The 21,767-nt window shown below is 35.7% G+C and overlaps 1 protein-coding gene across 2 annotated transcripts; it reads right to left on the reverse strand.

The window, feature by feature from the left end:
- Positions 1–4,641: 4,641 nt before the first annotated feature.
- On the reverse strand, positions 4,642–21,663 carry LOC123549635 (neuralized-like protein 2). 2 transcript variants are annotated; one of them, XM_045337876.2, is made up of 3 exons: positions 21,547–21,663; positions 16,873–17,561; positions 4,642–9,817 (listed from the first exon to the last, which is right to left on the reverse strand). In XM_045337876.2, exons 2-3 carry the CDS (start codon positions 17,537–17,539, stop codon positions 9,696–9,698), a joined length of 789 nt encoding a protein of 262 aa, XP_045193811.1. In that variant the 5' UTR covers positions 17,540–17,561; positions 21,547–21,663; the 3' UTR covers positions 4,642–9,695. The 2 variants fall into 2 exon arrangements, with proteins under 2 accessions (XP_045193811.1, XP_053401122.1); XM_053545147.1 differs by lacking the exon at positions 4,642–9,817 and adding an exon at positions 16,288–16,379.
- Between the last annotated feature and the right edge of the window lie 104 nt (positions 21,664–21,767).

The following is a 21,767-nucleotide window of genomic DNA, read 5'->3' on the forward strand; positions in this document are numbered from 1 at the left end:
GCCTTGTTATTTGTAGTCATTTATCACATCAATAGTGTTTAGTCATTTGGTAGAGATAATGTACTTTTCCAAATCAGTTTTTTTTTGGAGAGGTAATGTATCTTTCCTCAGTCATTTAGGAGAGGTAATGTATCTTTCCTCAGTCATTTAGGAGAGGTAATGTATCTTTCCTCAGTCATTTAGGAGAGGTAATGTATCTTTCCTTGGTCATTTAGGAGAGGTAATGTATCTTTCCTCGGTCATTTAGGAGAGGTAATGTATCTTTCCTCAGTCATTTAGGAGAGGTAATGTATCTTTCCTTGGTCATTTAGGAGAGGTAATGTATCTTTCCTTGGTCATTTAGGAGAGGTAATGTATCTTTCCTTGGTCATTTAGGAGAGGTAATGTATCTTTCCTCAGTCATTTAGGAGAGGTAATGTATCTTTCCTTGGTCATTTAGGAGAGGTAATGTATGTCATCTTTCCTCTGGTCATTTAGGAGAAGTAATGTATCTTTCCTCAGTCATTTAGGAGAGGTAATGTATCTTTCCTCAGTCATTTAGGAGAGGTAATGTATCTTTCCTCAGTCATTTAGGAGAGGTAATGTATCTTTCCTCAGTCATTTAGGAGAGGTAATGTATCTTTCCTCAGTCATTTGCTAGAGGTAATGTACTTTTCCTCATCAGTTTTTTTGGTGAGGTAATGAATCTTTCCTCGGTCATTAAGGAGAGGTAATGTATCTTTCCTCAGTCATTTAGGAGAGGTAATGTTTCCTTTCCTCAGTCATTTAGGAGAGGTAATGTACTTTTCCTCATCAGTTATTTTTGGAGAGGTAATGTATCTTTCCTCAGTCATTTAGGAGAGGCAATGTATCTTTCCTCAGTCATTTAGGAGAGGTATTGTATCTTTCCTCAGTCATTTGGTAGAGGTAATGTACTTTTCCTCATCAGTTTTTTTGGTGAGGTAATGAATCTTTCCTCAGTCATTTAGGAGAGGTAATGTATCTTTCCTCAGTCATTTGGTACCCGCCCGCTTAGCTCAGTAGGTAGAGCCTTGGTCTACGGATCGCGGGGTCGCGAGTTCGATCCTCGGGAGGGGCATATGTTCTCCATGACTATTTGATAAACGACATTGTGTCAGAAATCATTAGTCCCCCACCTCTGATACATGTGGGGAAGTTGGCAGTTACTTGCAGAGAACAGGTTTGTACTGGTACAGAATCCAGGAACACTGGTTAGGTTAACTGCCCGCCGTTATATGACTGAAATACTGTTGAAAAACGGCGTTAAACCCAAATCAAACAAACAAAATCAGTCATTTGGTAGAGGTAATGTACTTTTCCTCATCAGTTTTTTGGTGAGGTAATGAATCTTTCCTCAGTCATTTAGGAGAGGTAATGTATCTTTCCTCAGTCATTTGGTAGAGGTAATGTACTTTTCCTCATCAGTTTTTTTGGTGAGGTAATGAATCTTTCCTCGGTCATTTAGGAGAGGTAATGTATCTTTCCTCAGTCATTTAGGAGAGGTAATGTATCTTTCCTCAGTCATTTGGTAGAGATAATGTGCTTTTCCTCATCAGTTTTTTTGGAGAGGTAATGTATCTTTCCTCGGTCATTTAGGAGAGGTAATGTATCTTTCCTTGGTCATTTAGGAGAGGTAATGTATCTTTCCTCAGTCATTTGGTAGAGGTAATGTACTTTTCCTCATCAGTTTTTAGCTCACCTGAGCAATGCTCAGGTGAGTTTTTCTGATCGCTCGATGTCCAGCGTCCGGCATCTGTCCGTCGTCCGTCAACATTTAGCTTGTGTATGTGATAGAGGCTGTATTTTTTAATTGATCTTCATGAAATTTGGTCAGAATGATTGCCTTGATGAAATCAAGGCCGGTTTTGAAAATGGGTCATCTGGGATCAAAGACTAGGTCACTAGGTCAAATCAAGGAAAAACCTTGTGTATGAGATAGAAGCTGTATTTTTCAATTGATCATGAATTTTTGTCAGAATGATTGCCTTGATGAAATCTAGGCCGAGTTCGAAAATGGGTCATCTGAGGTCAAAAACTAGGTCACTAGGTCAAATCAAGGAAAAACCTTGTGTATAGGATAGAGGCTGTATTTTTCAATTGATCTTCATGAATATTGGTCAGAATGATTACCTTGATGAAATCTAGGCCGAGTTCGAAAATGGGTCATCTGGGGTCAAAAACTAGGTCACTAGGTCAAATCAAAGAAAAGACTTGTGCATGCAATAGAGGCTGTATTTTTCAATTGATTTTCATGAAATTTGGTCAGAATGATTGCCTTGATAAAATCTAGGTCGAGTTTGAATATGGGTCATCTGGGGTCAAAAAGTAGGTCATATGTCAAATCAAAGAAAAACCTTTTGTGTGCGATAGAGGCTGTATTTTTCAATTGATCCTTATGAAACTTGGTCAGAATGATTGCCTTGATGAAATCTAGGTCAAGTTCAAATATGGGTCATCTGGTCAAATATGGGTCATCTGGGGTTAAAAACTAGGTCACTAGGTCAAAGCAAAGAAAAACCTTGTGTATGCGATAGAGGCTGTATTTTTCAATTGATCTTTATGAAATTTGGTCAGAATGATTGCCATGATAAAATCTAGGTCAAGTTTGAATATAGGCCCTCTGGGGTCAAAAACTAGGTCACTAGGTCAAAGCAAAGAAAAACCTTGTGTTTGCGATAGAGGCTGTATTTTTCAGTTGATCTTCATAAAATTATGTCAGAATGATTGCCTTGATGAAATCTAGGTAGAGTTTGAATATGGGTCATCTGGGGTCAAAAACTAGGTCATATGTCAAATCAAAGAAAAACATTGTGTATGCAATAGAGACTGTATTTTTCAGTTGATCTTCATGAAATTTGGTCAGAATGAATGCTTTGATAAAAACTAGGTCAAGTTTGAATATGGGTCATCTGGGGTCAAAAACTAGGTCACTAGGTCGTATCTAAGAAAATACTTGTTTAATCTTGGGAGACCACATTTTTGGTTAAATCTTAATTTAAATCGGCCAGAATATGTATCTCCATTAAATCACTAGGTCAAACATGTTTACTCTGTTATGGTGTGTTTCGCAGGTGAGCGACCTAGGGCCATCTTGGCCCTCTTGCTTTGGAGAGGTAATGTATCTTTCCTCAGTAATTTAGGAGAGGTAATGTATCTTTCCTTGGTCATTTAGGAGAGGCAATGTATCTTTCCTCAGTTGTTTAGGAGAGGTAGTTTATCTTTCCTTGGTCATTAAGGAGAGGTAATGTATCTTTCCTTGGTCATTTAGGAGAGGCAATGTATCTTTCCTCAGTTATTTGGGAGAGGTAATGTACCTTTCCTTGGTCATTTAGGAGAGGTAATGTACCTTTCCTTGGTCATTGAGGAGAGGTAATGTATCTTTCCTTGGTCATTTAGGAGAGGCAATGTATCTTTCCTTGGTCATTTAGGAGAGGTAATGTATCTTTCCTAGGTCATGTAGGAGAGGTAATGTATCTTTTCTTGGTCATTTAGGAGAGGCAATGTATCTTTCATCAGTCATTTAGGAGAGGTAATGTATCTTTCCTTGGTCATTTAGGAGAGGCAATGTATCTTTCCTTGGTCATTTAGGAGAGGTAATGTATCTTTCCTAGGTCATGTAGGAGAGGTAATGTATCTTTTCTTGGTCATTTAGGAGAGGCAATGTATCTTTCCTCAGTCATTTAGGAGAGGTAATGTATCATTCCTTGGTCATTAAGGAGAGGTAATGAATCTTTCCTCGGTCATTTAGGAGAGGCAATGTATCTTTCCTCAGTCATTTAGGCGAGGTAATGTATCTTTCCTCGGTCATTTAGGAGAGGTAATTTATCTTTCCTCAGTCATTTAGGAGAGGTAATGTATCTTTCCTTGGTCATTTAGGAGAGGTAATGTATCTTTCCTCAGTCATTTAGGAGAGGTAATGTATCTTTCCTCGGTCATTTAGGAGAGGTAATGAATCTTTCCTTGGTCATTTAGGAGAGGTAATGTATCTTTCCCTGGTCATTTAGGAGAAGTAATGTATATTTCCTTGGTCATTTAGGAGAGGTAATGTATCTTTCCTTGGTCATTTAGGAGAGGTAATGTATCTTTCCTCGGTCATTTAGGAGAGGAAATGTATCTTTCCTCGGTCATTAAGGAGAGGTAATGTATCTTTCCTCGGTCATTAAGGAGAGGTAATGTATCTTTCCTCGGTCATTTAGGAGAGGTAATGAATCTTTCCTCGGTCATTTAGGAGAGGTAATGTATCTTTCCTCGGTCATTTAGGAGAGGTAATGAATCTTTCCTCGGTCATTTAGGAGAGGTAATGTATCTTTCCTCGGTCATTTAGGAGAGGTAATGAATCTTTCCTCGGTCATTCAGGAGAGGTAATGTATCTTTCCTCGGTCATTCAGGAGAGGTTATTATCTTTCCTCAGTCATTCAGGAGAGGTAATGTATCTTTCCTCAGTCATTCAGGAGAGGTAATGTGTCCTTCCTCGGTTGTTTAGGAGAGATACTGTATTCTTTCTCAAGACTTTTCTGCAAAATCATTGAGCTTATTCTGACAGCTAAAATTTGTGCTAGTCTATTTCTTTTTCAAGGCACCAAGAGCTATCAGTAGAGGGGGAGGGTAGTTGGACAGTGGAAGAAGATAAAATAAAACAAATGACATCTTCCCTCTTTATTATTCTGACATAATCATCATCATTCATCGGTAACAAAACGTCACACTGCACACTCTATTACGTATAAACAGGACAACTCTTAAACAACTGTATCAGCACTGTGAAAACAGAGGCATACATACATGTACAATCTCTCTTTATAACAAGCTTGTAAATGACTTGATAATGTCACAATTTTAACTTTTATATAAAACCAAACAACTCTCTTAACACTTGAGAGTTTAAGATGATTTTTTTTTCTATAACAGCTATTATTAGAAGTAAAGTTTTACAGTTTTTTTTTTTGTTTCATAATCATTTGAGATTTGAGTACATGATAAAGCCATTTATTCTGGTATCAAATACTTTTATGTAGTGTTTATTAAAAAAAAAAGATCTAACCTATTATCAAGGGAAGAAGCAACAAAACATGATACACTCACTGCGTGGTTGGCCAGTCAGTAGTCTGCTCGAGGTTTTGAAGGATCAGTGCCAAACAGTTTCAGCAAGCCATGCAGTAAATGTTTTATTACATAACATCAGAAATAACTGCTGACATTTTTTTCTCAAATTTTTAGTGTAACCTGGCAAAAGTGCTGAACATAGATTGTTCTTATAACACAAAAGATGTGCCAGCAATTTATGTAGCCTTTTAAAAAAGTAAACTACTTGAAACCATTATCAGTTAAATATAATTCTGTTTATTAGACGTCATCTTTAGCTATTCACCTACAAGTAAACATTGTAAAAACAACTTATAGCATATAGAGTATTCAGGCAGAACATGCCGTATTGTATTACCTGTCCCCTACATTAGATTACCTGTCCTATTCTTCTATACCACTTAAAAATTTCAACAAGTGGTTTTATGTTAATCTTACTATGATTGACCTAATTTAAGACAGTTACACAGTTTAAAAACAGCATGACTCTATATAGTAAATCTATCGGACTTGTTTACGCAACACGTCAGTTTGTTATAAATTCAATGATCTGAAACAGCAGTATTCAAAATAAGATCTTTTATAACGATTTTGTGTGCTTGTATTTCCATTTACTGCTACTTCTAACTCTTAAAAGTGTTCTACAGTCACTTAAATATATAAAAAAAGACTTTTCAAAAAAGAAACACCAACTCCTCCAAAGAAAACAATTATTTCAAAGAAATTCTCTATTCATAATGTGATATACAGAGTTTCTGCAAATATAAGTAAAAACAGTTTAAAAAGAACATGACTTTTGTGTACTATTCCAGAATTCTTACAAGACATCTAAATATACAGGAAGTCAGACTGTAATACTGGTATTGTTGTGCAGCAAACTAATTATTCTTACCAATTATTTGTTTGTTTTGGGGTTAACGCAATTTTTCACCAGTATTTCAGTTATGTATCGGTGGGCAGTTAACCTTAACCAGTGTTCCTGGATTCTGTACCAGTACAAACTTGTTCTCTGTAAGTAACTGCCAACTTCCCCACATGAATCAGAGGTGGAGGATGAATGGTTTCAGATACAATATCGTTAATTGTCACGGAAATCATCCACCATGCCTGGGGATCGAACTAACGACCCTGCAATTCATAGTATTAAGCCAAGTGGGCAGACACTGACCAATTATTACCTGACTTTAAAGGTTATTGAGTCAATTTTCAATCCAATTCCTTTGAAAAATTCTACAGAAAAGAATAAATAATGGGAAACAGGATTATTTGCTAACTATTTACAGTTAAAAAAACACTAAGAAGAAAAGTGTGTAACCAATGCAAAGTTTATAGTTAGAAGGTAGTTTGCCATTTGTCCATCAAACATATGTTAAACAACTACATACAACATGTTTATAAGGTATCACAGATTTCAACAACAAAAATGACTATTTTTGAACAGAAACAAAAAATCTTATCTTGAAATGGTTCTTAAACATGGTATTAGCACTTTTTTTAATCCCATATCTGACACAAAAATCTTCAAATATACATGCATGTCATCAGTGATCTTCATAAATAGAGTGCAAGTTCTAGCATGCAGAAATAAAAAATGACTCCATCATTTTTTATGAAATGAAAGATATTCACATAACTTGAACTAAAAACATCACTATACAATAACTAACTCTTGAGCCATCGGATATGATGTGATATATTCATCGGAAGAGGGCAAGCCATTGGATATGATGTGATATTCACTGGAAAAGGTCAATATTGCCCTCTTTAGGTGAATATACCACATCATATCCAATGGCTCAAGGGTCAATAACTGTTTTATTATATGGGTTCAGGTAACAAATATTTGTTGTAACATATTTAATGTTTGAAAGTAACAATAAATAACTTCCATTCTATTTTTAGAAAGTCATGTTTAATGTGGAAAACTCACTAACCATTAAACATGAAATATATTTTAAAAGATGATAAGCGGTGTCGGCCAATTAAATTTAGGTTGGTTTTAGAACATGTTATAATATATCGACTCTTGAGCCATTGAATATGATGTGTATTCACTGGAAGAGGTCAATATTGCCCTCTTCCGGTGAATATCACATCATATCCAGTGGCTCAAGAGTCAATAACTGTTTTATTATATGGGTTCAGGTTTATGAATAAGTAACAAATATTTGTTGCTTGAAAGTAACATTAAATAACTTCCATTCTATTTTTAGAAAGTCATTTTTAATAGGGAAAACCAACTAACCATTAAACATGAAATATATTTTGAAAGATGATGAGCAGTTTTGGCCAACGAAATTTAGGTTGTTTTTAGAACATGTAATAAATTTTTTTATTGCATACTCACTTTTTCACATGCTACATGAAACATTAGCCTGTACTGTATACATGTTATTAAGAGGATGAAAAAGTATACATTTACCATGATTCAGGAAGTCTGTTACAGCACATTTATAACTTCATATACTGTCAAAAGCCAGACATACCATCTACAGATAACTGTGTGACCTTGATTGCATAAAAACTGGTGTAAGGCAGAAAACACTCGGCGAGATGAAAGTATGTGAATATACTTGTCAATGTTTTTATGACTAACAATGTAGCAGTCAACATCCATAGTGAACTATGTATAGCGCCTTTGAATGCGGTTAAAAAACAAGGGCACTATATAAATCTGGTATAACATAATAGTAGGTTTTTATTTCTATACAAAGCAGGTACCCGGTCTTAAATTTAATAATGTACTTTTTATTGGTCAATTTCAAAACTGCATCCAGAAACAAACATCAGATGCCTTGGATTTGACATTGTTTTCCATATCCTAGCCAGCACAATTCAAGCTGGGGAAGAGGCTCGCCTGATAATGCCCAAAATATTAGCCCGCGCATGCATGGTAATAAATTCTTTTTGGCAGATTTTTATGTCTGTAAAATTTATATAGTGCCTATTCAACAATGTTCTTGCAAATATATATCAAAGCTTTCCTAACTGACCTAATGTTTTCACGTCATCTGCAGTAATATCATAACGAGTATAACTATGAATATGAAGTTCAACATTAAGAACTATTTGGAACTTAAAAAGAAGCATTTCTGTATGTTTTTGAAGACCGATAAATGTATTTTTATCATAAGAACATATGACTGGTTCTGGTAACTTAAAGAAACAACAAGTAACAAAATATCCCAGTCCTAGTTACTGTGAAAAATAAATCTACTTCCAACTTCCTTTCAACAAAAGGTCTTCCTAATTAAAACTAGATGCATATCCATAGGACACTGGAATTCCTACTTACTGTCGGTTTATGGTCACAAATTTCTTGTTGACAATGCAAGACTATATAAACTTGCATATTACCTTGTTGTGGGGCTGCTTAGCTGGGCTGGGGGGAGGGGGAGTATACTATAAAAATTATCAAGAAACCCAAGAAAAAAGCAACTGAGTTGGAGGGGGCATAAATCCAAACTAAAATCCCCCCTGGTGCAAAACTTTACATGCTATGTTTCATGACTCTATTTTTATAATTGTTCATCAAATACTTTTTCTGGTATGTGCAATAAAAACTTTACAGCCCTTTATGCATACTTTTGACTAAGTGACAGGCCATAATTATGGTCTTGCTGAGTGAAACCCCTAAGAAAACCCCACGAGCACAACTTCACACGCTGAATATCATTTTCTGGCCTTAATGCTGAATAACATTCCTGTGATGTTTGGTGACTAGGTCACGTACTCTTTTGTGCATATGCATGATATAAATTCTGATGGACAAACATTTATACAGACAAAGGTAAACCTAAGTGCCCCCTGACAAACATCTATACAGACAAAGGCAAACCTAAGTGCCCCCTGACAAACATCTATACAGACAAAGGTAAACCTAAGTGCCCCCTGACAAACATCTATACAGACAAAGGTAAACCTAAGTGCCCCCTGACAAACATCTATACAGACAAAGGCAAACCTAAGTGCCCCCTGACAAACATCTATACAGACAAAGGCAAACCTAAGTGCCCCCTGACAAACATCTATACAGACAAAGGTAAACCTAAGTGCCCCCTGACAAACATCTATACAGACAAAGGTAAACCTAAGTGCCCCCTGACACCTAAAAGAGCACAAAAAACAACAACATGATTTCTTACATAAATCTTAAAATAACACAAACAAATCTGTTTAACCAAACAATTCTGTTTGTATTTTCCTGTACAAATCTCCCTCAGAAAACCATACAGCTGCTGTAACATATTTGGTGATACTGTTCCATTCACATGGTATATAGTTAATATACCACATATCTCAACCAGGCCTTCCATGTGCTCATTAATGATTACAGATCTTACAACTTCATAAACAATTTTGAAATATGAGGTTTTAAGATAAACACTGAGTAAAATCATTTTTCATATTAATAATTATTAATGCTGATTATTCAAAAGTATCATCCTAAGTATAGGATACAGTAACGCAGATAGGGGGAACAAAACTTTTAAAATATTGGAGTATCTTCTTTAAAGATTTATGCTGTATCAGTATTACAGAGAGATAATCAAAATTATTTCGTCAGTTCATGAAAAACAGTCCATGAAGAAAAACACTATTTTGCTAGTTTATCACAGCTGACATTCGTACCGTAGGAACTTCTTGATTTTGTTGGGTAAAGGTAGGTAGTGCACTTGTGATTTTTTGATTGTTTGAAGAATCATGTCCCTACACACATTCTGTAATGATGATACTGAAATAGAAAGTAATAATCATGTCTCTACACACATTTTGTAATGATGATACAGAAATAGAAAGTAATAAAGTAATAATCATGTCTCTACACACATTCTGTAATGATGATACTGAAATAGAAAGTAATAATCATGTCTCTACACACATTCTGTAATGATGATACTGAAATAGAAAGTAATAATCATGTCTCTACACACATTCTGTAATGATGATACAGAAATAGAAAGTAATAATCATGTCTCTACACACATTCTGTAATGATGACACAGAAATAGAAAGTAATAATCATGTCTCTACACACATTCTGTAATGATGATACTGAAATAGAAAGTAATAATCATGTCTCTACACACATTCTGTAATGATGATACAGAAATAGAAAGGGACATCCATGTCTATTCACACATTTTTTAATGATGATACTGAAATAGAAAGTAAGAATCAGGTCCCTACTCACATTCTGTAATGATGATACTGAAATAGAAAGGGACAATCATGTTTATTCACACATTCTGTAATGATGATACAGAAATAGAAAGGGACATCCATGTCTATTCACACATTTTGTAATGATGATACAGAAATAGAAAGTAAGAATCATGTCCCTACTCACATTCTGTAATGATGATACTGAAATAGAAAGGGACAATCATGTCTATTCACACATTCTGTAATGATGATACAGAAATAGAAAGGGACATCCATGTCTATCCACACATTTTTTAATGATGATACTGAAATAGAAAGGGACAATCATGACTATTCACACATTCTGTAATGATGATACTGAAATAGAAAGGGACAATCATGTCTATTCACACATTCTGTACTGATGATACTGAAATAGAAAAGGACGATCATGTCTATTCACACATTCTGTAATGATGATACTGAAATAGAAAGGAATCGCTCACCTATCCCCACATGACCCAGTGTTGAACTGAGTTTGACGTTGTTACTTCTATTATTTGACATAGTGACCTAGTTTTTGAGCACATGTGACCTAGATATCATCAAGATAAAAAATTCTGACCAATTTTCATGAAGATCTATTGAAAAATATGGCCTCTAGAGAGGTCACAAGGTTTTTCTATTGTTTGACCTAATGACCTAGTTTTTGAAGGCACGTGACCCACTTTTAAACTTGACCTAGATATCATGAAGGTGAACATTCTCACTAATTTTCATGAAGATCTCGTGAAAAATATGGCCTCTAGAGAGGTCACAAGGTTTTTCTATTTTTCAACCTACTGGCCTAGTTTTTGACCGCACATGACCAAGTTACAAATCTGACCTAGATATCATCAAGCTGAACATTCTCACCAATTTTCATGAAGATCCATTGAGAAATATGGCCTCTAGAGAGGTCACAAGGTTTTTCTATTTTTAGACCTACTGACCTAGTTTTTAACCCCACGTGACCGAGTTTCGAACTTGACCTAGATATCATCAAGGTAAACATTCTGACCAATTTTCATGAAGATCCATTGTAAAATATGGCCTCTAGAGAGGTCACAAGGTTTTTCTATTTTTAGATCTACTGACCTAGTTTTTGACCCCACATGACCCAGTTTCGAACCTGACCTAGATATCATCAAGGTGAACATTCTGACCAATATTCATGAAGATCTCATAAAAAATATGGCCTCTAGAGAGGTCACAAGGTTTTTCTATTTTTAGATCTACTGACCTGGTTTTTAACCCCACGTGACCCAGTTTCGAACTTGACCTAGATATCATCAAGGTAAACATTCTGACCAATTTTCATGAAGATCCATTGAGAAATATGGCCTCTAGAGAGGTCACAAGGTTTTTCTATTTTTAGACCTAATGACCTAGTTTTTGATCCCACGTGACCCAGTTTCGAACTTGACCTAGATATCATCAAGGTGAACATTCTGACCAATATTCATGAAGATCTCATGAAAAATATGGCCTCTAGAGAGGTCACAAGTTTTTTCTGTTTTTAGACCTACTGACCTAGTTTTTGACCCCACGTGACCCAGTTTCGAACTTGACTTAGATATCATCAAGGTGAACATTCTGACCAATTTTCATGAAGATCTTGTGAAATATATGTCCTCTAGAGAGGTCACAAGGTTTTTCTATTTTTAGACCTACTGACTTAGTTTTTGATGGCACGTGACCCAGTTTCGAACTTGACCTAGATATCATCAAGATGAACATTCTGACCAACCTTCATAAAGATCCCACAAAAAATGTGACCTCTAGAGATGTCACAAGGAAAAGTTTATGCACAGACGGTCGGACGGACGCACGGACGACGGACGCTGCGTGATCACAAAAGCTCACCTTGTCACTATGTGACAGGTGAGCTAACAATCAAATCTATTCACACATTCTGTAATGATGATACAGAAATAGAAAGGGACAATCATGTCTATTCACACATTTTTTAATGATGATACAGAAATAGAAAGGGACAATCATGTCTATTCACACATTCTGTAATGATGATACAGCAATAGAAAGTAAGAATCATGTCTCTACACACATTCTTTAATGATGATACTGCAATAGAAAGGGACAATCATGTCTATTTACACGTTCTGTAATGCTGATACTGAAAAAAGAAAGTAAGAATCAGGTCCCCACACACATTCTGTAATGATCATACCGCAATAGAAAGTAAGAATCATGTCTTTACACACATTCTGTAATGATGATACTGCAATAGAAAGTAAGAATCATGTCTCTACACACATTCTGTAATGACGATATTGAAATAGAAAGTAATAATCATGTCTCTACACACATTCTGTAATGATGATACTGCAATAGAAAGGGACAATCATGTCTATTCACACATTCTGTAATGATGATACTGAAATAGAAAGGGACAATCATGTCTATTCACACATTCTGTAATGATGATACTGAAATAGAAAGTAAGAATCATGTGTCTACACACATTCTGTCATGTGCGGTCAAAAACTAGGTCAGTAGGTCTGAAAATAGAAAAAACCTTGTGACCTCTCTAGAGGCCATACTTGTGAATGGATCTCCATAAAAATTGGTCAGAATCTTCACCTTGATGATATCTAGGTCAAGTTCGAAACTGGGTCACGTGCCTAAAAAAACTAGGTCAGTAGGTCAAATAAGAACAAGAGGACCATGATGGTCCTGAATCGCTCACCTGTCCCAACATGACCCAGTTTTGAACTGAGTATGACGTCGTTTTTTTTCTATTATTTGACATAGTGACCTAGTTTTTGAGCTCATGTGACCCAGTTTTGAATCTGACCTAGATATCATCAAGATGAACATTCAGACCAACTTTCATACAGATCCCATGAAAAATATGGCCTCTAGAGAGGTCACAAGGTCTTTTCATTATTTGACCTACTGACCTAGTTATTGATGGCACGTGACCCAGTTTCAAACTTGACCTAGATATCATCAAGATGAACATTCTGACCAATTTTCATGAAGATCCATTCAAAAGTATGGCCTCTAGAGAGGTCAAAAGATTTTTCTATTTTTAGACCTAATGACCTAGTTTTTGACCGCAGCTGACCCAGTTTCGAAATTGATCTAGATATCATCAAGATGAACATTCACACCAACTTTCATACAGATCCCATGAAAAATATGGCCTCTAGAGAGGTCACAATGTTTTTTTCATTATTTGACCTACTGACATAGTTATTGATGGCACATGACCCAGTTTCGAACCTGACCTACAAATCATCAAGATGAACATCTGACCAATTTTCATGAAGATCCATTCAAAAGTATGGCCTCTAGAGAGGTCACAAGGTTTTTCTATTATTTGACCTACTGACCTAGTTATTGAAGGCACGTGACCCAGTTTCGAACTTGACCTAGATATCATCAAGATGAACATTCTGACCAATTTTCATGAAGATCATGTGAAAAATATGGCCTCTAGAGAGGTCACAAGGTTTTTCTATTTTTAGACCTACTGACCTAGTTTTTGACCGCACGTGACCCAGTTTCGAACTTGACCTAGATATCATCAAGATGAACATTCTGACCAACTTTCATAAAGATCCCATGAAAAATATGGCTTCTAGAGAGGTCACAAGGTTTTTTTATTATTTGACCTACTGACCTAGTTATTGATGGCATGTGACCCAGTTTCAAACTTAACCTAGATATCATCAAGTTGAACATTCTGACCAATTTTCATGAAAATCCATTCAAAAGTATGACCTCTACAGAGGTCACAAGGTTTTCCTATTTTTAGACCTAATGACCTAGTTTTTGCCCGCAGCTGACCCAGTTTCGAACTTGACCTAGATATCATCAAGATGAATACTCAGACCAACTTTCATACAGATCCCATGAAAAATATGGTCTCTAGAGAGGTCACAAGGTTTTTCTATTATTTGACCTACTGACCTAGTTTTTGAAGGCACGTGACCCAGTTTCGAACTTGACCTAGATATCATCAAGATGAACATTCTGACCAATTTTCATGAAGATCATGTGAAAAATATGGCCTCTAGAGAGTTCACAAGGTTTTTCTATTTTTAGACCTACTGACCTAGTTTTTGACCGCACGTGACCCAGTTTCGAACTTGACCTAGATATCATCAAGATGAACATTCTGACCAACTTTCATAAAGATCCCATGAAAAATGTGACCTCTAGAGAGGTCAGAAGCAAAAGTTTACGCACGGACGGACGCACGACGGACGCTGCGCGATCACAAAAGCTCACACTGTCACTTTGTGACATGTGAGCTAAAAACATTGTGACCTGTCTAGAGGCCATACTTTTCATGTATAGAAAGGGACAATCATGTCTATTCACACATTCTTTAATGATGATACTGAAATAGAAAGGGACAATCATGTCTATTCACACATTCTGTAATGATGATACTGAAATAGAAAGGAAGAATCATGTCTCTACACATTCTGTAATGACGATACTGAAATAGAAAGGGACAATCATGTCTCTACACACATTCTATAATGATGATACTGAAACAGAAAGGAACAATCATGTCCCTACACACATTCTGTAATAATGATACTGAAACAGAAAGGGACAATTATGTCTCTCACATTCTATAATGATGATACTGAAACAGAAAGGGACAATCATGTCTCTACACACATTCTGTAATGATGATACTGAAACAGAAAGGAACAATCATGTCCCTACACACATTCTGTAATAATGATACTGAAACAGAAAGGGACAATCATGTCTCTCACATTCTATAATGATGATACTGAAACAAAAAGGGACAATCATGTCTCTACACACATTCTGTAATAATGATACTGAAACAGAAAGAGACAATCATGTCTCTCACGTTCTATAATGACGATACTGAAATAGAAAGGGACAATCATGTCTCTCACATTCTATAATGATGATACTGAAACAGAAAGGGACAATCATGTCTCTACACACATTCTGTAATGATGATACTGAAACAGAAAGGGACAATCATGTCTCTCACATTCTATAATGATGATACTGAAACAGAAAGGGACAATCATGTCTCTACACACATTCTGTAATAATGATACTGAAACAGAAAGGGACAATCATGTCTCTCACATTCTATAATGACGATACTGAAATAGAAAGGAACAATCATGTCTATTCACACATTCTGTAATAATGACACTGAAACAGAAAGGGACAATCATGTCTCTCACATTCTATAGTGACGATACTGAAATAGAAAGGGACAATCATGTCTCTCACATTCTATAATGATGATACTGAAACAGAAAGGGACAATCATGTCTCTACACACATTCTGTAACGATGATACTGAAACAGAAAGGGACAATCATGTCTATTCACACATTCTGTAACAATGATACTGAAATAAAAAGGAAGAATCATGTCTCTACACACAAATTCTGTAATGATGATACTGAAATAGGAAGGGACAATCAAGTCTCTACACACATTCTGTAATGACGATACTGAAATAGAAAGGGACAATCATGTCTATTCACACATTCTATAATGATGATACTGAAACAGAAAGGAACAATTATGTCTCTACACACATTCTGTAATGATGATACTGAAACAGAAAGGAACAATCATGTCTCTACACACATTCTGTAATGATGATACTGAAACAGAAAGGGACAATCATGTCTCTACACACATTCTGTAATGATGATACTGAAATAGAAAGGGACAATCATGTCTCTACACACATTCTGTAATGATACAGAAACAGAAAGGGACAATCATGTCCCTACACACATTCTGTAATGATGATACTGAAACAGAAAGGGACAATCATGTCTATTCACACATTCTATAATGATGATACTGAAACAGAAAGGAACAATCATGTCCCTACACACATTCTGTAATAATGATACTGAAACAGAAAGGGACAATCATGTCTCTCACATTCTATAATGATGATACTGAAACAGAAAGGGACAATCATGTCTCTACACACATTCTGTAATGACGATACTGAAACAGAAAGGGACAATCATATTGTCTCTACACACATTCTGTAATGATGATACAGAAACAAAAAGGGACAATCATGTCCCTACACACATTCTGTAATGATGATACTGAAACAGAAAGGGACAATCATGTCTCTACACACATTCTGTAATGATGATACTGAAACAGAAAGGAACAATCATGTCCCAACACACATTCTGTAATGATGATACTGAAACAGAAAGGGACAATCATGTCTATTCACACATTCTGTAATGATGATACTGCAATAAAAAGGAAGAATCATGTCTCTATACACAAATTCTGAGAATTTTGATTAATTTGGTTTTAATGCCATTTTTCTACAGTTTTTCAACCATGCAACAGCCACATGTTAATCTAGCTCAAAGCCCTGATTTCTGCATAGTAAGTCTTGTTTTACTACTAGTCTAGTAAGTAACAAATTCCTCACATGAATCACAAAATCAGTGGTAAAGGACATGCGACTTCTGATAAATGGTATTTTTTCAAACAGTAAAAGTTTACTATTTATAGTTCTCTACTGTTTCCATCAACATGATCAAGTTAACAGTGCTCACTGAGAAATGTGTCTGACCTTACCTCCATAAAGTTGAATGATTCTCACTTGTTTTGTCGTACCATATACATCTATAACTGCATACAAAGGTCCAGACTGATAAGGTATCGTCTTAACACAGGGCCCTTGGTCGTCCCCATTTATTATGAAGTGCATTTCAGCAAAATTGTCAACAATTTTATACATAATCCCAATTCTGCTCCCGATATCTGTGGGCAGAATATGATCATGGTCTCTTCGGAAATGTGCATAAACTGAGTTAAGTCTGTTCAGCGGTAACAATAAACTCCTGTTAAATGATCCTTGAGGGGTATGAATGATCTCACCGTCACCTAACACAGATTTGTAAGGTTCTGGGTTGCCCTGGTCATTGTTCTGTGTATAAACACGGTTGTAGGATTTCGTAATGGCTGAAATCCAGGATCTTCCCATATTTGCAAGATCTGGAAGTGCATATTGTGGTAAATCAAATTTTTCATCAGGGTTAAACTGAGTCAATCCAATACGCAAATGTCCGCTCCAGCCACGTTCATTTTTCTCTATTTCTACAAGGAATATTTCTCCAGGTTTTAAAGGTTTTTCACTAAATGTGAGAGCATGAGCAAAGCTTGTAGTTCTGTATGCAACTTGATCATCATGTTCCAGACAGATATTCTGCCCATGATATGGATGGAATCTTGTGACAGGCATTGTGATGGGCACATCTGTACTTCTGCAAGACAAAAGACAACAGATAAATAACAAGAACTGCTCTACTATTAGAAAATGTTTATAAATACAAGGGTGAACATTACAGAAAACAGTGGATGCTAGGCAAATTATTAGATCAACCATAGAAACTGCAGTAGCATGATGTTTAAGGGCTGGACAGGGAAACTATACTTAGTGACCTTCACCTATGGGTCTCTAAATCAAAAGCCGTTTTCTCTCCCACTAAGACCAGTTTGATAATGTTAGGGATAGTTATCATAGTTATTATGTTACTGTCAAATACGCAAAACTTCAACTAGCATAATTACATTTTCTGGCCCCATGACCTTTTTGGAACCTGTTCATAAACCAGAAGTTGTCTACCCTTTACATTGCACATTTTCAAATGAGTGTGTATCTCAGAATGACAAATACATGCCAGTCGTAGTAAATTTAGTTTATTAAAAGGCATTTACACTAAGTCAAGGACATTAACTCTTTCAATATTGGTCCAAATAGTCTGGTTATTGATATGGTGAAAACATAAAATTATAAGATTGATTATAAAGTTTCATTAGAATCAAAAGCGACTATTTCTAGCACTTTAAAAAATATGAAATGAATACAAAGTTGATGACTGTACCAATTGGGCCACATTTCAAATAAGGAATACAGGGATCACGCTGCCAGTCGCCATTATCGCCATTTGCGATTATTTTATTTTAATGGTGAATATTTTTTCGATTTGGCAACAGGAACTGGCGATTCTTTTATTTAACAGCTGCATAAATAATTATGCCAAGTAAGAAAGTAACCCGTGGTCAGCTAGTGTAGAAAATCCATAAAAAGGACTGTTTATTACCTCGTGTATTCCAAACACATGTCAACAATGCTGATAACATGCCTAAGGCAGTGGAATGCAGACGACAATTAAATCGCTCTGGCAGAAGAACACAATTTTACTAATCTAGCATTTAAAGTGATGCTATCAATCAGATTGAACTGGCATGCTACTTTTTGAGAACGTTTTCAAATGCTAACGCAAATTTTCTTCAACTCTATATTCGGCAGACAACAGTTTTAAAAACCAATTTGTACCGGCAGGTTTCCTGATGAAAACCTAGATTTCGTCTATAATTACCGCTAATTATCCAGGCCTTTTTTCATCAATTTGGGAATGCCACCGAATCCGGTGGAATTGGGAAAATGCTCTCGGAAATTGTCTTAATTGGGACAATTTGCAAATTACCAAAATCTACATAAATATGTTTTTGTGTGAAATATTAATGAATTGCATTTCAGTAATTGTTGAACTGTATTATAATTTACCTAAATATACATACAAATTAGCAAAACTATTTTAAAACTGCAAAAACCCTAAAAGGTATATCATTTGGGAATTTTAAATTCAACTTTGGGAAAAAACCATACTTTTTTGCATTGGGATTACCTCCTTTTACCGGACAGGGCACTAGACAACTTTTGGGGACAGGTTCCCATACCCTCAGGAAGTGGACTTTTTCGACATTTTAAGACGAAAAGGGGAAGTTTAAGACATGTATATGTAACTACTTTTCACACTTACTAATACTGTTTTTAATCATTTCTAACTGATGTGACTATATTGCAATAGTAATCTTCCTTAGAGGCACTATATAATATTAAAAGAAAAAATCATATCTATTTGTGTCAAACAACCTATCATCAGGGGAATTTTCAACTGAAAAAGGGGAAAAAAACATTATTTTAGGAGGGGAATGGTACCCATATTCGGCCCCAAAAATGGCCAAACGAGTGCCTTGCCGGAGGTAGATTTATAGCGGAAAAAAGCCCTGTTATCTATAAAAACATATTATAAACGGCCTAACTGTCAACAATTTCAAAATATCTTTTAATCAGAATCTAGGTTATATCTGTTTTTATTCTGAAATGCAAGTGATCTAAGTTTTTCAAATTTCCAAAGAACGCGAACAAATACACCTTTTTTCCAAGGACTACAGTCCTATGGAATAATCTTCAACAAGACATTTCCTTCGTTCCGACCCTTGAGCAGTTCAATGCTGCTGTTCGCATCATTGAACACACTTCACCATAACCTTGATCTTCACCCATTTTTATCTTTTAAATCATTAACAAATTTTCCTTTCTGTTTTATTTTGGCCCCGATTTTCTTTTATTTTCTACTAACAATCTTTGTGGCTTGACACGCACGAAAGTGTCTACGTCCCTGTAAGGGAATGGATTAGACAGTAATGGAAGATCGTACTGGTACTGATGATAAACTTGGACAGAAAATGAGATTTTTTTACCTGTAACTTTTTTATTTCTGCAAATTGTTATCAATCATTCAATGGTTGGTATCAAAATAAAGATAAACATTTGCTGAAAATTTGACATTATTCAAATTTATATTTAGTAAGCAAACTCGCACAAAGTGAGTCCCTGAAAGGGGTATGTAAAATGGGGACAGTACGAATGTTGACTGATGATAAATTCGACCACTTTGTCATTTACAAAATTTTCTCCATAATATTATATTGAATCTTTCCAAAAAATGCTGCAACATCCATTCCTGATCATGTAATGAAAAGCGACTCAATGTCAGGCCTTCATGCAGGGATCACTTTTGGCCGCGATTTCGCGATATTCTCGCATTATTTTGGTGAAAATCGCATAAATTTTGCTCAAATGCGCTTAAAAATCGCATCCGTGTGGCCGTAGATCTTTTGCCGAAATTGCAACTTTATGCTGCAATGCGGTCTTGCCGTTACTTAATTTTGGTATGACGTTCATTTAGGCGCTTGAATTTCACTTTTATCTCCATAGAGCGTCCGATGATTAAGACTACAAGAGAAAAATAATCTGTTTTCGCGATGTTTCAAAATACCACTGAAAACAGAAATTTAAGCATTTGGAAGGCCAAACTTTCTGCCTCCATTCGCGCGGATGAATAGCGATGAGAATAACAAGATGGTGGAGAAACCCCCGGTGAAGTCCCTTCATAAAAAACGCTGAACGCCCGAATTTCCAAACGAAATGGTTGAGGGAAGGGTTATAAATAAGTTTGACTTTAAAATTGTTTTGACCTAATGGAAGTGTATCAAGTCCAGAAAGATTAAAACATAACTGAACTTCAACTTGACAAAGCAGCTTTGAAGTAAAATCATTAGGGGAAAAATGCATGTGGACCCAAGACTTGGTTACAACTTTCATCAACCTATTCAGCAATTCCTGGCACTGAATTTTAGAGTTGTAAAAGGTGTCTCTGAAAGGAACTGTTTTGTTTATTTACAAGATAATTGTTCTTACAAATAAACAGATGTTTGCTTTTCAGTGTAATAAAAGCCGTCTGCCGATGTAAAATCCCATTATAAAAAGAAAAAATCCCTTTCATTTTGTCAAAAATCTCATTGATTCAAGGCAAATGGGAATTAATCTCATAATAGTGTCTGCCAAAAGTGATCCCTGCTTCATGTGATGACAGTGAGCATGCGCAAAAAACATCCTCTTCCCCAGTAATTTTGGATAAATATTTTTAAACAGATAAACAAAATGTAAGTCATTTATTTATACAGAATATTTACCAGTTTTGTTTTTATTAAAACCAGTTGGTAGTAGACGGCGTGTTCAATTATATAAATAACCGATTGCAATCAAATAATTTGAAGGTGGCCGGCTTTCTCTTTATCTTTATTATGGGTTTATCATCAGTACCAGTAGATATAGCAAAAAATAAACTCACTACAATACTGTATGCAAATTTAAATGTGCACAGAATTATCTGTGCATTATAAGCCGAAATGACCATGCTTGAAGTTTATTACAAGCAAATTCAAACTGAAACTAGAGGGAGAATATCTTTCGGTTGAAATGAAAAGTCCACACCAAAAATGTGGTGGTGGTTACTGGCCCCAAAAATATAGGGTAAGAGACATCACATTTCCATTGTATACAGTTATCTTGAACAGATAACTGACACACACTAACATACAAGGTCGATCCTTTACCTTTATTCTGTCATAAATGTGTCTATTCAGTAAAGTTCGTAAAATTATAGTAAACTTTCGATTTAGTGCTCGGTACACCTTTTGTTAATTTCAACTTCCGCTTCCGCTTTGGGTTTAGTCTGGTTATCTGCCCCTACGTCACTAGTAATCTGGTTCCCTGTCCAATGTTGGTTCCCATTTCAAAGTTCGCAGAGGACCAATCTACGTCACTAGCGTACCGG

Source organism: Mercenaria mercenaria, chromosome 6 (assembly GCF_021730395.1).
Source record: "Mercenaria mercenaria strain notata chromosome 6, MADL_Memer_1, whole genome shotgun sequence".
In the NCBI taxonomy this organism is placed as follows: Eukaryota; Metazoa; Mollusca; class Bivalvia; order Venerida; family Veneridae; genus Mercenaria; species Mercenaria mercenaria.

Coding starts and splice junctions, on each gene's coding strand:
- LOC123549635 (XM_045337876.2), bottom strand. CDS start 17,539: ATGCCTGTCACAAGATTCCATCCATATCATGGGCAGAATATCTGTCTG. Junction 9,818..16,872: donor AATCATTCAACTTTATGGAG/GTAAGGTCAGAC, acceptor TTTCTATTTCAG/TATCATCATTACAGAATGTG.